General features: G+C 32.8%; 1 protein-coding gene across 2 annotated transcripts in view; it reads right to left on the bottom strand.

Annotated features, from left to right (window-relative positions):
- Nucleotides 1-5188: 5188 nt before the first annotated feature.
- Nucleotides 5189-17639, bottom strand: part of LOC124540855 (thyroid receptor-interacting protein 11-like) — a 60019-nt gene continuing 47568 nt past the window's right edge. For both annotated transcript variants that reach the window (XM_047118618.1, XM_047118619.1), the window contains 7 exons: nucleotides 13534-16713; nucleotides 12979-13163; nucleotides 12184-12347; nucleotides 11424-11627; nucleotides 7359-7503; nucleotides 6375-6595; nucleotides 5189-5521 (listed from right to left, as the gene is read on the bottom strand). In XM_047118618.1, coding sequence (XP_046974574.1) covers nucleotides 5307-5521; nucleotides 6375-6595; nucleotides 7359-7503; nucleotides 11424-11627; nucleotides 12184-12347; nucleotides 12979-13163; nucleotides 13534-16713 — 4314 coding nt within the window. In that variant the 3' untranslated portion in view covers nucleotides 5189-5306. The remainder of the gene's footprint in view (nucleotides 5522-6374; nucleotides 6596-7358; nucleotides 7504-11423; nucleotides 11628-12183; nucleotides 12348-12978; nucleotides 13164-13533; nucleotides 16714-17639) is intronic.

Below are 17639 nucleotides of genomic sequence, written 5' to 3'. Positions count from 1 at the left end.
GAAACAGATGAAAATCTGAAGGTGCAAGGTCAGGACTATACGGCGGATGCATTAATACATCCCAGCCAAACTCTCGTAATTTTTGTTGAGTGGCTAAAGATGTGTGAGGTCTAGCGTTGTCATGGTGAAAAACCACACCCCTTCTGTTGATCAATTCTGGCCGCTTTCTCTCAATTTCTGTCTTCAATCTCATCAATTGTTCGCAATACAGTTCTGAATCGATGGTCCTGCCGGGTGGTAACAGCTCATAATGAATGATGCCCTTCCAGTCCCACCATACACACAGCATTACCTTGTTGCGAGTTAATCCGGGTTTTGCCACAGTCTGTGAAGCTTGACCGGCCTTTGACCACGATCTTTTTCGCACGTTCTTGTCGTATGTGATCCACTTTACATCACCAGTTATCAGCTTCTTCAAAAATGGTTCGGTTTCATTACGTCGTAATAAAGAATCACAAATGAGTACACGGTTCATTAGGTTTCTTTCAGTGAGTTCATGAGGCACCCATATATCGAGCTTTTTTGTGTGCCCAGCTTTATTCAAATGAGTCAAAACCGTTTTGTGGTCAATTGCCAGTTCTTCAGCTACATCGTAACTACTAATATGCCGATCTTGCTCCACTTTTTCAAAAATGGCATCAATTTTGTCCCTAACAGGGCGACCAGAGCGAGATGCATCTTTGATATCAAAATTTCCGGCTTGAAAACGCTTAAACCAAACTTGCGCTACTCTCACAGATACTGCATTAGGTCCATAAACATCACAAATTTTTTTCGCGGCTTGAGTTGCATTTTTACCTTTTTTATAGTAAAATTTTAAAATGTATCGAATTTCTTCTTTAGATTCACTCATTTTAACAACAACAAAAACAAATGAAAATCACACAAATTCCTAATTTGAATTTGGAAGTGCCTTCTTTAAAATTAAAACTTTTTAATGATACCAAAACCAGCCAGATACAAATGGTATAGCCAAAGAGATTTTATTACAAGTTCATACATATTTTTTTAGTTTTAAGTTTTATGTAAAGATGAGGAAATAAAAGAAAGATGGAAGGTCTATTTTGAAAAGCTTATGAATGAAGAAAATGACTGGAATGGTGTTCTTCGAGAGGCGCAAGTAAATAAGGGATTAGTAAGAGAAATTAGCATGGATGAGGTAATGACAGCAGTCAAAAGCATGAAAAATGGGAAGGCTTTGGGTCCAGATGATATACCAGTTGAAGTATGGAAGATATTAAAGAGTGAAGGATGTATGTGGTTGACTTTATTCTTCAATAAGTTGTTGCATGAAGAAACCATCCCACAAGAATGGTGCAGTAGTTCACTAGTGCCCATCTTCAAAAATAAAGGAGATGTACAGGATTGCAACAACTATAGAGGGATTAAGCTCATATCACATACTATGAAAGTATGGGAGAAGGTAATAGAGAGAAGATTGCGAGAAGAGAGTGAAATTACCGAAAATCAGTTTGGGTTTATGCCAGGTCGAGGGACAATGGACGCTATCTTTGCACTCCGCCAATTGTGCGAGAAGTACAGACATGCTCACAAGAACCTGCACATGGTGTTCATTGATCTCGAGAAAGCCTATGATAGGGTGCCTCGTGAAGTGTTATGGTGGGCATTGAAAGAGAAAGGTTTGCCTGGGAAGTATGTGGAGTTAATTCGTGCTATGTACAAGGGATCTTGTACCTACGTCCGATCGTCTGCCGTTAACACCGACCGGTTCAATGTGGCTGTAGGTTTGCACCAAGGGTCGGCTCTAAGTCCTTACCTCTTCCTGTTGGTTATGGACGCTCTAACGGCGGACATACAGGAGGAGGCACCCTGGTGCATGCTTTTTGCCGACGACATTGTACTGGTTGGTGAAGATGGACCTGAGATCCAGAGCAGATTGGAGGATTGGCAACGGAAACTGGAGAATGTTGGCCTGAAAATCAGTAGAACGAAGACTGAATACATGTTCTGCGATTTCGGCGGTCTCTCCGGTCCTGAAGCCATAGCGCTTGATGGCGCAGCTCTTCCAGTCTGCTCCGACTTCCGGTATCTCGGTTCACTCATTCAAGGCGATGGCGAAATAGATCGAACGGTGAAGCACAGGATTAACACAGGATGGATGAAATGGCGGCAGGTTACGGGAACAATTTGTGACCCCGTATTCCCCTTAAACTTAAGGGGAAGATCTATAAGACCATGATCAGACCTGCTGTCCTGTATGGATCAGAGTGTTGGGCTACAAAAGGGATGACTGAAAGACAATTGCATGTTGCGGAGATGAGAATGCTGAGAGGAATGTGTGGTGTTACGCGAATGGATAGAGTAAGGAATGAGTACATAAGAGGAAGTTTGAAAGTGACACCGATAGCCGAGAAGTTATGTGGAAGGCGGCTATCATGGTATGGGCATGTAATGCGGAGGAATGAGGAACACATTGTGAGGAAGGCCTTGAGCATGGATGTGGATGGATATAGAGGTAGAGGACGACCAAAGAAACGATGGATGGATTGTGTGAAAGACGATATGGCTAGAAAGAATGTTACTTGTGAGATGACGTCTGACAGAGAAGTATGGAAGGAGAAGACATGCTGTGCCGACCCCAAATAAAATTGGGATAAGGGCAGGAGAATGATGATGACATACTATATGCGAAAAGACTTTTTCCCCAACCTAATATTTCCATCTCACTTACACGCGCTGAAAAGAGTGAGAGAAAATATTCTGGCATTTTTATTGTATTTGACATAGGTAGGTGGTATTAATTTTTTAATCAATGATACATTATCTTACAAGATATGTATGTAATGTTAATGCAAATTCTCTAATCTACTTAGTAGCATTGTTAGATAATTGACTGACTGAGATACTTGGCACTGAAACAAAACCTTTGGGTTGGGTTACCATAGTAATTTCACATGATTATTAGGTGACAGGGGAGCACGAAGAAAGGAGTTTTTATGTCTATAAAGGCTATTCTGTTCTTAGAAACATATAACTCACTTTTTAGGCTTCTATTTGTGAGAAATAAACAGTCAGTAAATTTGTCTTGAAAATTTATATGCCATTTATAAATATCTTAAGCTAATAAATTTGAAAATGGAATTGAAATTCGTCTATAAGCAATTGTGATCGCTAATAAAATTTATGTATTTAAATTTTGGTATTGTTTTACATATATTTAACTGATAAGTGTCTTTATCAATATAAATAAAGAATAAGTATTTTGTCCTAAATTAAATCCGTAAAATTATTTATTAACTTTCGTATTTTGTACAAGTCATTGTGAAATTGTGTTGAAAAATCTTTGAACATTAAAAATCCATAGGAAACTTGAAAAAAAATTAAATTAAACCCATATTTTTTATTCTGTATAAACCAATACGTATAATGTTAAATAAATACTTAAACCTATTTTTATCACATTAAAGTAACTTTCATATAATTTTTAGAGTTACTTGACATTAAAATAAAACAATTTCAAAGCATGTATCACTTTATTTTCATATAAATTATAAATCACAATAATTTGAACATTATATAAACAAGCGACTAAAACGATACTACGTCATTTACAAATATACAAGCTACTCTAACGATAGTACTGGTGTGAAAGAGACAGCGCTATAAGCAAAGTTCTCTTATATTAAGACATTTATTTATTATTATTTTATTATAGAACATAAAAATAAATGTGTGACAGAGACAAGAATACTACAGTGTCTTTTATTTGTTCTACTACTGGTGTATAAGAAACAGATCTGCTTACACCGCATTAAATAAATTTATTTGATATAATAAAATTGTTTAGCGATCCTGTAGTAGGAAATTTGCGTAAATTTGTATCTTAAAAAGAAAATTACTTCGTCATTAAAAAAACACATTGTAATTAATTACTTTACCAATTAATATATACATGTGTGCAACATTTTTACAATAAAATATTATATACAAAGTTTCTACTTTTGAAGTATTCTATCTCGTTTTTATGTATAGTGCTGTCTCTATAATATTGATGCATGAAATAGATTTAATAAAGAAAAAAGTAGACAGAAAAAAAACAATACACTATTGTTGTCTATGTTGAAATAGATTGAAGAAATATATATGAGATATTTTGTAAATTTAAAATCATACATTAAAAATTAAATACTATGTTCCTGTAAATTAATTAATTAACAAAAAACAATTTGAAATGAATTCATATCAATTAAAGATAAAACTAATTCTAAACTTAAAATTTAAATAAAATGCTATATATTTTTACAACTGTTTAATGCGAAACGAAGTTATGACTATAAGGAAAATATATACGAGTGCAAAACCAAACAATAAGAAATGATATGCAAATAAAATAGATATAACAGATCTAATATCTTTAAATTTAATATATTATATGAATTTTATTTGTTGATATATGATATTAGTGAAATTATATATTGCATTAATCGGTACGGTCGAAAAAGATATGTAAAGTACTAGCAATTCCCTTGTTATTCTTAACCTAATTATGTATTATAATTTATATAAAGTGAAAGAAATGTCACATTTGACAGTTAAAGCACGCAGTGTTACCAACCGTAACAAAAAGTATTATTCAAATTAAATTTTAATTTTATAACCCTGAAACGCAATGTAATAAAATGTCATGAATTTATTAAAATATTAATAAATTATTAGTTCCATTATTTTGACGCAAATTAATATATTTTTATCCGTTGTACGATTGGAGTTACCTTTGAGATTGCTAGTATTGCTTGGAAAGAGTTCGACAGTAATATTTAAATACTTATAATAACTATTACATTTTGTATAATAGGTATATAGTCACAGATTCGTTTCTCATAGTTAGAGTAATTATAAATTTAAATGCTAAATCAAACTGCTTATTTAACTCTTAGCGTTTCTACTAAATGAATGAACGAATGGTGAATGACAATCTTAATACAATTCAATGGGACTCATTCATGAAAAAATAAACTTCAACTCATCTCCGATTAAATACTTTTTTAAATATATTTATTGATAATTATTGCTACAAATATTGGATAACACACATGGAATATTTACTTCCAAACTATTTTATGATGATTTAAATTATAACATTAAAATGGAATATTTCATTGATATTAATACAGATTAAATCGAATAAATTAAATCAGAATTTTAAATCGAGAAAAAAAATAACAAATGACACATTGGGATTGTATTTATAACAAATCTTATTAACATATATAACATTTTTTAATTCGAATACAATAAATAATGGCGTCGAATGTTCAAAACCAATATACATTACATTACAAATATCACATATCCTTCAAAACGTGCTTTAATATGGCCCCCTCGTTATTTCTGGTCTGATTTATTCCCGTGTCCATTGTATTTATTGGAATGGCCCTCGCCTCGGAATCCACAGACGCCTGTGGAACTGTGTCCATTGACTCCAAATTTTGGAATAGCAAATTATTGGAGCCTGTTGATGGATTCCGTCTATGACCTAGATCGAAAACTGGATTCGGACCTGGAATTAATAAGGTTCTATTTGACTTTAAGGTTCTATTTAACTTTTGCCTTAGTTTATTAATGTCTTATAGACAAAACACTAATTTGTAAGGCTAAGTAGACATTTTAGGAATACGCTTGGGAGCCTTTTTCATTTTTCCTTGGTCTAGCGATCTAATGGTAAATCGGGGACCTATATCACAATTTTTGAAGTGGGACTGTTGTGGGCGACTTACCTAAGTTTTTGGTTTGACTTTTTTTTTATGGTATAGGTTGGCGGACGACCATATGGGCCATCTGATGGTAAGTGGTCACCATCGCCCATAGACAATAACGCTGTAAGAAATATTAACTATTCCTTCCATCGTTAATGTGCCACCAACCTTGGGAGCTAAGATGTTATGTCCCTTGTGCCTGTAGTTACACTGGCTCACTCACCCTTCAAACCGGAACACAACAATACTGAGTACTGTTATTTGGCGGTAGAATAACTGATGAGTGGGTGGTACCTACCCAGACGGGCTTGCACAAAGCCCTACCACCAAGTAAGACTTAAACAATAACTACCTTTAACAATGACTAGGGTATGAAAATATTGAAATGTACGTCATAGGAAAGTCAGGAAAATTATTATATTACAATAGTAACATGGGTGTTAATTTACATGATAACATGAAAAATAAAGTATAGGCCACACCCGATGGGAAGTGATCGTTTTAATTAGGTTTGTAGGATCGGGCAGAATTGCATTGCAGCTTGTTGATTTACGAATAGCAAAGTTAATACACTAAGTACGAGATGAAGCATACTAATTTTGACACAGGACTGGAGTGTAAAATGAATAATAAATTATGGATAGTAGTGTTGCTTACCAATGGTTGAACTTTTCCTGGAACTAGACACGGATGCCCTCCCCCCTTGAAGACCCATCATGTCGGGCAGCTGGGCCCTCGGTCGAGACTCGTTTTGCAGGAACTTCACAAACTCCGCAGCCAAACTGTCCCCTTGGGTGGCCGATCGGACGAGTCCTAACTTCTCACATTCCGTCTGATTGAAGTCTAAAACCGTCGATAGGATTCGAAGAATTTGTGTTCTGAAAATAAAACACGGATTGTTTGGAATTGTATTTAAAGACTAAGCTATATAATAACTTCTGTATAAATAAAATAACATGTCCTGACTGTCTAATTCATCATCGCCGAGCAAGTTAGGGCCATGAAATTTGGTGAAGGAATTATAGAAACCCCTTAAGAAATGAAATAGGCTTGAAAGATTGTATGGAAAACCATTATTATTTAAGTTAGAAACATGAAAGTTTATTATATATTTTTAAGATACTGATTAAAAATGAGTTGTTACGGTATTTTATCTGTAAGGTGGTGAAATAAGGATTAAAAATTTGTTTGGTAATACATCATTTTTTTAAGTTAAAACACGAAAAAATTAATCAAGGCAAAAGTTTTACTATTTACAGATAGTCCCACCATGCACTATCATATTATTACCGCTCAGTATACTCTCTTACGTATCATACCTCATAGTCCATCTTTTTCTTATATTCTTCACATATATTACACGTTTCAATATATTCGAAATCAATAAAGATATGGTAAAAGGTGAGGAAACCTGCATGTGTCTAATTTCATCGAAATTCTGCCACATGTGCATTCCACCAACCCGCATTGGAACAGCGTGGTGGAATATGTTCCAAACCCTCTCCTTAATGGAAGAGGAGGCCTTATCTCAGCAGTGGGAAACTTACAGGCTGTTTGTTACTTTACTTTATGGTAAAAGGCAAAGTTACGTCACACAAATATCAAGTATTGTAAGAGTCGCAAATAATCAAAGAGACTCACCTGTTGAGGCTGTTCTGTCCCGCTGTCAGGACGTAGTTGATGACGAGGTTCTTAACCAAGTTCTTATCAACTTTGTCCTGCTGGTTCGATATCGCGTTGTAATACCGCTCCTCTGCCGCCGTCACCGATGCTTGTAGAGTGCGGACTGAATTACGAATTCATTTCAATTAAACGCATCTATATATAATGAAATTTGTAATATAACATTTTTTGCTCAATTTTTGTCTCTCTGTATGGCGGTTTGTTTTGACTAATCTCTGGTATGGCTGGATCGATTTTGGCGAGACTTTTACTGATATAATAAGAAACTAAGTCTATTATAATAACCTGGGTATGGTTGAGTCGTATAACATTTTAGATACCCTAATTTGCAGAACTTTCGGGATATTTAATAATTTACATTTCTCACAGTGCTTAAGTCTATGGGCGACAGTAACAAGAACGCCATTTGTCTGACTACTGACAATAGCACAATACTTCAATATATATTAACATTAACAGATTTAATGCCTATTGGTATATATTTAAAATATTTCCAATATATCAAGTATTACAATTAGTTGTAGAATACAGTCAACTTTAACAAGTTGGTATACATAAAGTGATAAAAATTAATTTTATCAAACATAATATTTTAAAACTAATACATAAAGCTTATGTAGAAATATGTATAGTCATTTAAGTCGTTTGAATTTTTACATACAAATCAGATTTTGTCTTACAAATACATTTTAAATTACATTTAAAAACACATCAATACATAAATAACTAAATTATGTACAAAGTAATACAACCGTCCTATATATAATATAAGTATATAGATTACTCTGATGAATGTATATTATACGGTTGTTCTAATATAATCGAGCATAGATACACGGGCAAACAAAGAACCATTATTTATTTGAAGTCGGTTAAATTAATACAAATCTTACCTCATAAGCTTACTAATATTATAAATGCGAAACGTTGAAAGGAAATATGTTAGTTAATCACAGCAGAACGTTCGTTTTTTTTTTATGTTAGTTACCTTTTTTGTTTGGGTATACTTCCCGTTCGATGCTTTTTGAATTTAAAGATTAACCAATCGCACCCTTAACAAATACTGACTGAAATGAAAATCTTCAACTTTTGGTAGTTTTCGCTTCAACTAAAAACCATAAGGCAAAATTGAAACTTAACGTATCGTCTTAAATATATAACCATTTAGTTGTAGTAAAGAAAATAACGGTATTTTCGTTTATTAATTTTAAAAAAAAATATCTTCAATTAATAATAGCGATGGTTCCCTTTAAAATGGAGTCATTATTTTACGATAGTTAATTTTTTTAAACTTGAGTTCTGTCAAAATTTTGGCTAAGAGTGCGTAATGTATTTCACAAACATATTCATTTATCTTTCCTCAGAGTATTAATTGAAGTCTATTTTAATAAATGCTATTTTAATATTACATATTTAAACTATTTGCCACCCGCGGCTTTTCTCGAGTTTTAGGTGTTGGTTGTCACGTGTTAGGCAAAAAATAGTAGCCTATGTTCCTTGGAATTCATATTTGCTTTATAACAATTATCATCAAAATCGGTTCATTGGTTTGGTCACGAAATATTGACAGACAGAAAGACTGACAAAGTAACGTTCACATTTATAATATTAGCATTGATAGCAAAAATGTTTCTTGTATGCCACATGTATTGAAAACAAATCATTATAAGTAAAAACTACAAATTACAATACAAAGTTACTACTACAGAGTTTAACAAATAAATCAAAACATTATCTTAAGCTTTAAATCATTCCATTATCTACAATAGAATAAAAAACAATATGTACAATCAAACAAATAAATATACAGGATTTTTTTCTAGACTACGTTCTCACGATGCAGGTCGGATTCACGATGCTTGCACCAGCATGACCTCAAAGTATTATTCAGCCACTGGGTTGAGAACCAAAGGCACTGACCCGATATGAATAACGCCAAAATTGTCTCGAAATTAATTCGTTCCAAAATCTTCGTATCTTACGAAAAGAGAACAGATAATACCTATCTTTGAAGACAATCATTAGTACAATTTTCTGCTGCAATTAATCATAAAATTTGAGTTGAGATTGAGCACGAGATAAGTCGAAAGACTCTTTAACAAATCTTTAAGATGTTTTGAGTTTTAAAATGGGTAGTGGCCAATTTTTTGGAAATTTTTGGCTTTATAAATTTGGTTTTAGAAAATTGAATTACTATATCTTATCTGGTAGAAATTTCGATGTTATTTGACATTAAAGTCATACGTGAAAGTGTCCTTTGTTCTCTGTTTATATTCCACCAGTACCTGAAGTAATACTCAGAGACAATGTGGCTGTTTTTCTTCTGTATAATCTTCTACGGGATTTGGGGTAGATTTTTAAGATCAGTTTCGAAAATATAATTATTTTTTACTTATATCATTGAGACAAGATAAAACTGGCTGTTTATTTCATTTATTTTTATTTCCAAAAAGTAAATTAATAATATTTTCGAAACACAAAACATAAGACAACATTGAAGTGCTACAAAAATAGCAAGTGCAAATAAACATTCGATGCATATCATATCCAAACTTTTTTAAACACGAAATTATTTTAAATTTAGAAAACGAACTTTGTTTAAAAAAGTTTCGACATTCGACAATAAAACAGCACAACATAATCGAAAGCAAAAACAAAATTGTGATAAAAAAAACAGACGTCACGACGTGATACCAAAGTCGATCAAACCCCATATGGTAATCTGAGTTGGACGCAACACGTGCTGCCAGCGACCACTGACAGCTGTCAATGTCAGTTTGACAGCTGCCAAAGTCAGGTAGACAGACCAATCGCGCACTCATAAAGTCTCACAGTTACCAAATGAGATTAGATCGGAGTTGGCGCAAGCTTGATTCTTGATCTGCTGAGAAGCTTATAAAAATAATCTTCCATTTTTTTTTTCATTAAATATGCAATTAGTTGCATTAGAGCCATTGTGGAATATTATTCAAACCTTATTGAAACAGTGAACCATTTCTTGGTTGCTAGTGTAATTAATGACTATATTTAGTCATGAGCTGATCTTACCAAGATTTATTTTAAAGACATTAAATAGAAGATTTAATTGCTTTAATGCTATATTTACTCGAAGTAAAAAAAAAGAACTTTTGCACAAACATGAAAAAAAAACAAATTCAAGACACACGTTCAAAGCAACTACACAATGAAACACTACACACGGATCTATACAGATACACAAAACTTACGTGTGTGTCTCGCATACTCTACCGAAGCGGTACAGCATCTGACTGCATACCAGCTGATAGCCTGGGCTTAACGAACCCAGAATTACCAGCTGATATTTAGCCATCAGCCGGATATACTTCGTAACACTTTCTCGGTACATTTGACAATGATTTTTTTTTTCTTATAATCTTCGCGACAGTATCGTAACGGAAATTATCAAATTAGCTTTTATTTCAAATCGATAACATTTTAAAGTTAAGTGTCGAATTCGTATTTGCTATCAAGCATCGAGTTAGCGATCGGGAAATGCATTCAAAGCATTATCTACAAAATTTATCAGCGAGACGCTATGATACTATACTTCGCTTTGCTTGATCGCGTAGATAAATAATTTTATACATATGTACAGTCGGGTTAAGAAAAGGTTCGTCAACTTAAGATCTATTTTCGTGTGCTCAGTATGAGAGATAATCTACTTTACCGATCCAAAATATATGACACTGACAGACATATTTTGATAATTCAGTAGAAGATATCATATCCAAATTAAATTTGTAATGACAAATTACACTAAAGACATTAAAAAGATTTCATCTTGATATAAAACTAGACGTAGTCTAATATTTAGTTGTCAGTTTGGTGCTTTAGATTCAAAAGGTACTAAGAGTTTACGACAAAGTAATGAATTTGAAAACTGACGAAGCTTTTTTTACTCTGACTATTCTAAGTGCATCATACAAAAACTACTAATCTATTTAAAATATAAAGGTTGAGCAATAATTACTATAGTTACTAATATGCTGTGTCCACACTAACCTTGATCCTTTAAATCGTTTATCTGTGCTGACTTAGTTTCAACTTGATCACCAAGTCTTGTCGCAGCTTGAAGGCCGGCTATCGATTCTTCTAGCTTGCCATTCAACCTTGCTATTTCCTGCTGTAGAATTTCATTGTGACGTTTAATGTCCTCCATTTTGTTTCTCACTTTTTCTGTTGCGGAATGGATGTCTCTTTCTTTGTCTGAAATTTTAGGGTAAGTTTTTATTCTATTTGTATATATTACATTTGATAATGTCTCTGCTCTGATATTATGTAAGTTTGAGCCAGTTTGAAAGCAAGCATCTGATCGCCTTTAAGCATGTATGAACATTTAACATAAATAAACTTTGGATCTTGATAAATTTTATAATATAATTTATAATTCGACAATCAGTAAGTAAATATAATGCTTCTATACATGAACATTTGATTTGATGGATACATAAAAGATAATCTATACATATAATAAAATAGGAGCGTCTGTTTGTTATATTAAAATAGCCCTTTTTTACTCAATTCATATGTAATGTGCACACGGTAGATATACCAAAAACATTTTTTACAATTTTTGTCTGTCTTTCTGTATGTTTGTTCCGGCTAATCTCTGGAACGGCTGAACCGAATTTAACGGGACATTCGCTGGCAGATAACTGATATAATAAGGAGTAACTTAGGCTACAATAATATTATTTTGTTAAATTCATACGCGTACAAGGTCGCGGGCACAGCTAGTATATATTAAGAAATGATATCTTACCTAACTGGAACTGTTCTAAAACTACTTGCAAGTTGGTAAGAGCTGCTTCACTTCTGCTTCTAGCGTCTTCTGCTCCGCTAAGTCTTGCTTGGACTTCCTCGCGTTGTTTCTCCAGCAGTTTGATTTGGTTCCTCAGAGTTTCTACTTCTTGATTCGCTCGGATGCTGTTTCAAATATAAACAATGTTAAATTATAAATCCAGTATTTCTTTACCATTACACAGTATAAAACAAAGTCGCTAACTGTCTGTCGCTATGTAAGCTTACTTCTTTAAAATGACGCAATGGATTTTGATGCGTTTTTTTTTTTAATAGATAGAGTGATTCGAGAGAATGGTATATAATATATGGACAATATAGTAAAGAAACACTGGTACTGACTGAAAACCTGTGAACATTGTAAGACATTCTGTATCATATTTAGTATCAACATTCACCAGTGCGAAGCCCGGAAGGGTTGCTAGTGATGTATAGAAATATCTTAGTAGAAAGCATATGTCAGTATTCGACCCAAACTCATTAAGTTTTCAAACGACCATACATATATGATAAAAATCAATGAGTAAGCTTGTAAATTTCCCACTGTTGGGCTAAGGCTACCTCTTCCTTTAAGGAGAAGGCCAGAAGCATATTCCACCACGATACTCACATGTTGCAGAATTTCCTTTAAATTAGACATATGCAGGTTTCACGAGATAAATTATAAACAAAAATTAAGCACATGGAAATTCAGTGGTGCTTGCCTGAGAACCCGGCAATAAAATTATCGGTTATAAGAAATGTTTAAATTATTTACCTGTTGCTTGTGTACACGGTGCTCGTCTGCTTCGCCCTCTCTTCGACTTGGTGCAACCTCGTTTGACATTCGGTGAGCTTGTGCTCTGACGTCATCAGCTCCTGCGTGTAATTCTCTTCCATTTCGACCAGATGATGACGTAACCTTTCCAGCTCGCGCGACGAACTCTGCTCTTGATCTGACAACTGAAACCCCGAACAACATAGCGTATTGTTACTTTTTATTTTGTAACATATTTTAATACGAAATAATGACATTTTTTATGAACTAGCTATAATCGCGCCTTCGTGCACATTTGAATTTCACAAGAAAAGTTATTATTGTAGCATAAGATACTCCTGATACCATTAGCTTTTTGCCAGTAAAGTCCCATCAAAATCAGTCCAGCCATTTCTGAGATTAGCCGGGACAAACAAACAAAAATAAAATTGGAAAAAGAAATTCTGTTGGCATATGTACCATGTAACATATACCAACATTTAGTAAATTTAACATTTATATTAACACAACATACTCCAATTTTATTATATGTATAGATTATATCAAGACACACACCTGCATATTTTCTGCCGTCAATTTCTTCACAACGTCCAATTGTATAGTCAAACTCTTATCCAAATCTTCGCAGCGTTTCGTTAAATTCTGTACGGTATCACTTGCATTGGCTAACTCCACTTTCAATCGTTCGTGTTCATTTGTGCTTTGATTCAAAGCTAATATAATTTCATCTTTCTCTTTGAGAGTTTGGCGTATTGTTTCACAAGTGGTACAGGTATTTGAACGATCTCTTAATAATGTGTCTTTTTCTTCAATGATCCTCTTAAACTCGGTATTCTGTTCGAGTAAAACATGATTCAATCTCTGAATTTCATTATGATATTGTATGCTTTCATTATGTTTCATATTAACTAACTTAATCAATTCGTTTTTTTCAACTGTTGCGTTCTCTATAATAACTTTATATTCTGCACATGCATTTTCTAAGCTAGTTGCCTTATTTGTTACATCCAATAGCTCTTTTTCTTTAATATCTAAGCTGTTTCTTACTTCTCTTACTAATCTCTCTACATCTTTTTTTTCTTCTAGTAATTTTGCATATTCGTCATTTGGCAGTGTTGTATTTTCAGATGCTTTTATTTTATCTGTTAACTCTACGATCGATTGATTTAATTCCTTTATTTGTTTGTCTTTATTATCTACGGTAAATATCATTTCCGAATGAGACTTTTCGAAATCCTGAAGACGACTTGTTAATTTCGATATTTCTATATTCTTACTGTTGATTTCATCATTCAGACTATATATTTGTTTATTTATTTCTTCTTTTTCTGTATGTAGTTTTTGTAGTTCCTCGTGACTTTGGTTAGACGCCAGACCATTGCGATTTAATTTCTGTGTCACCTCGTCGAGAGAATTACGTAGATGTCCGATTTCTTGATCTTTGATTTGTACACTTTTCTCGAGTTCTGTCACATTTTGACTTAGATTTAAAATTTCATTACTGTATTTATTCACCGTCGAGTTGAGGTTGTCTATTAGCGAATCTTTTTCATTGAGGTCTGTTATAAGTTTTTGAAATTCTTCTTGTAATTGTATGATTTTGCTATCTGTAGTTGATAATTCCACTTCAAGCTGCAGTTTTTTGTTCTTTAGAATCTCATTCTCTTCTTTAACTACTAGCAATTCGTTATTGATACTATCCACTTGATTAGTTTTTGTTTGTAACTCATTTACAGTAGCTTGAAGATTAATTATATTTTGAGTATCATCCATAGTCTTTTTATGTAAATAATTATTTTCATTAGTTAATTTTTCTTGCTCTTTTTTAACATTTTCTATTTCATTGGAAAGCAGTTTAATTTTTTCTTCCAACGTGTCATTGTGTTTGGTCATTTCTTTTAACTTGTTTGTAATTTCGTTCTTTTCAGTTAATATTTTTTCAACATCTGTAGAAGAAGAAACTAATGTTTTATTTTCTGCAATTTTTTGTTTTAAAGTTTCATTCTCTTTTTCAAGTTCATTTTTTTCATGCAGGATTTCATCTGTTTTATTTTGAATGTCTTTAAGTTTATGCTCTAAGTTAATAATAGTTGATTCCATTTCTTTATTAGAAGTCGATTTACCTTGTATTTCTTTTTGTAGGTCTTCCACTTGCTTATTAAGTAATACTTTATCGTTCTCAATAATATGTATATCGATGGAGAGTTGTTCATTCTTTGAGTTAGCAGAGTTCAACTGTTTTTTCAGATTATCTATTTCATCTATTGTTTTTTGAAGTTTTATGTCGTGATTAGCATTTGTATTATTTTCAAGCTCTTTAACGGCATCTGTCTGAGTTTTAAATATATTTAATTCATCGAGCATTGACATGTATTTATTCTTCATGTCATTAAGGCTTTCCTGTAATATTTTCTTTTGGCTTTGTACTTCTTTGAGTTCATTTTCTATTCTCTTGATTTCAGATTCAAATGTTTTATTAATTCGGTTACAATCAGCTAATTCTGTTTCTAATTTAACGAGGTTATCCTCATGCGTTTCTATAATCGGCTCCAGTTTCGACGTGTTTTTTAAGGCGGCAATCTCTGATATTAAGAAATCGTTATTTTTCTTCATTTCTTCTAATTCACCTTCAAGATGTTGTATGTCAGACGTCAGATATTCGTTTTCTGTCGTTAAATCTTCTATTTGTGTTTGTAAAGTATGGTTATTTAATTTTTTATCCGAAAGCTTCTGTTGCAAATGATCCAAATCTTTTTTATAAGCATTTAAAGTTTTGAACACGTTTTCTAATTTTTGCATAACAATATTTTCTGTGCCAGAAGGCATTTCGCCAACGTAGTCTACTGGTAAGTCAAACGTTACATAACGATTATACAATTGCGTTATCTTATCAGGTTTTAGAACTTTAATTTCTGTGCTATTTTGATTTTCAGAATCTTTTTGGGCTAATTTACGCTTCAGTTCACTGATGTCTCTTTTCAAAGTTTCAATAACACTTTTAGCATTATCGTCTATATTTATTTCATCTAGATGCATTTGATTTGAGTCACGCCTGTGTTTGAGTTCATTAATTTCTTTTAAAAGTTCGTCATATTTTTCTTTAGGGACCATGAGTGCTTCATTGTGTTTACTAGAGATCTCCAAATCATGCTCTAACTTCGTGACTTGTTCTTGTAGTTTAAATATTTCCTCGTGTAACTCTTGATTTTCTTCTTGAAATTTCTCCGCATTCTCTCTTAACAAACTGTGTATTCTTTCTAAATTCTGATACTTGTGATGCAATGTATCGTAATCGGGTTGAACTGCTTTTAAAATCTCTATTTGTTGGTCTCTTTCACCAATTTTATAAAGGAGTGATTTGATTTCCAACGTGTATTCGTCATTAGAGTTTTTGAGATCTTCATATTCACTTTTCAGGACTTCAAAATTCTTTTGCAGCTCTTTCTTTAGAGTGAGCAATTTGTCCATCGCTATTTGATGTTGATTGTCCAGGTCTTCGAGACTGCATGTTAAATTCTTATTCTCTTCACGGAGTCGATTGAGTTCTACATCGTTATCCAATCCCTGCTCTGTTATATCTCGTTCCCTCATGTTAAACAGTTCATTCTGTAACGCTTGTATTTGTAATTTGTATTGCTTTTCAGTATCATGATCGAGTGTTTCTGAAGTCGGTGTTGATGGAGTCCAGTGCCAACTCGGGTCATCTTCCTTGACGCCATTTTTTCGGGAGAGTCTCTGCAAAGAAAAATAATGTAAATTAATACTACATTCCAATCAACATAATCATGTGATTAAAGTAGGTTTGATTAAACATAATATATAGTATTTTATTGAAAAAAAAATTTATACACCACTGAAATTGTTTCGAATGTTAAATAATTATCTATCAAAGAATATATTATTCATTGATACTTTCAATTTAAGCATAATTAAAAATTCCAATTACATTTTAAACGAACATTTTTAATTTATTTTAATTGTATTCCTGATAATGAAATACGTAAAGAGGAGTTACTTTATAGTAAATATTCATGTCATTTGATAATAATTAATTGAGCGATAAGTAACCAACTAAGGTATATAATGTTTTACATTATGATTATATACAAGTTACATAGAAAATGAATGGTGAAATTTTTTTAAAATAAATTTGCTTGTATATATTCATGGCTGATTCAATTTCACATAAAGCACCAAGGAAGAATCTAACTTTATTAATTAAATTTTATCTATACTGATATATATTCTAGAATATTGTAAAACATAAGAAATAAAAAGAGAACATCCTGTATAGCCTTAGTAGTGTCTAAGTATTAATGAACGATTACAAAGTACAGCGAGGAGTTTAGAAAAAAAAACCTAACACCACTTAACTTGAGACTCGTAATACAGTCGTAATGTCATCCTTATTGCTATCGTAATAGAGGTGTGAATCAAGTGTCACAGTGTACATTAGGCTTAAACGCCTGTTCAAACACGATAAGTTATCTCCGCTTTATGGCTTACTGAGTCACGTTGTAACGTTAATGTACAGACATACATGCAGGTTTTTCCCTTGTTTTATTGATCGATCGATAACCATTCGAGTTTTACGATACATTTTTAAATTGCTGAAGCTTATTTGTTGAATGACTTGTAGCATTATTTTTAATACTAGTAGT

Source organism: Vanessa cardui, chromosome 26 (genome assembly GCF_905220365.1).
Source record: "Vanessa cardui chromosome 26, ilVanCard2.1, whole genome shotgun sequence".
Classification (NCBI taxonomy): Eukaryota; Metazoa; Arthropoda; class Insecta; order Lepidoptera; family Nymphalidae; genus Vanessa; species Vanessa cardui.
This window is presented reverse-complemented; position numbering and strand designations above follow the sequence as displayed.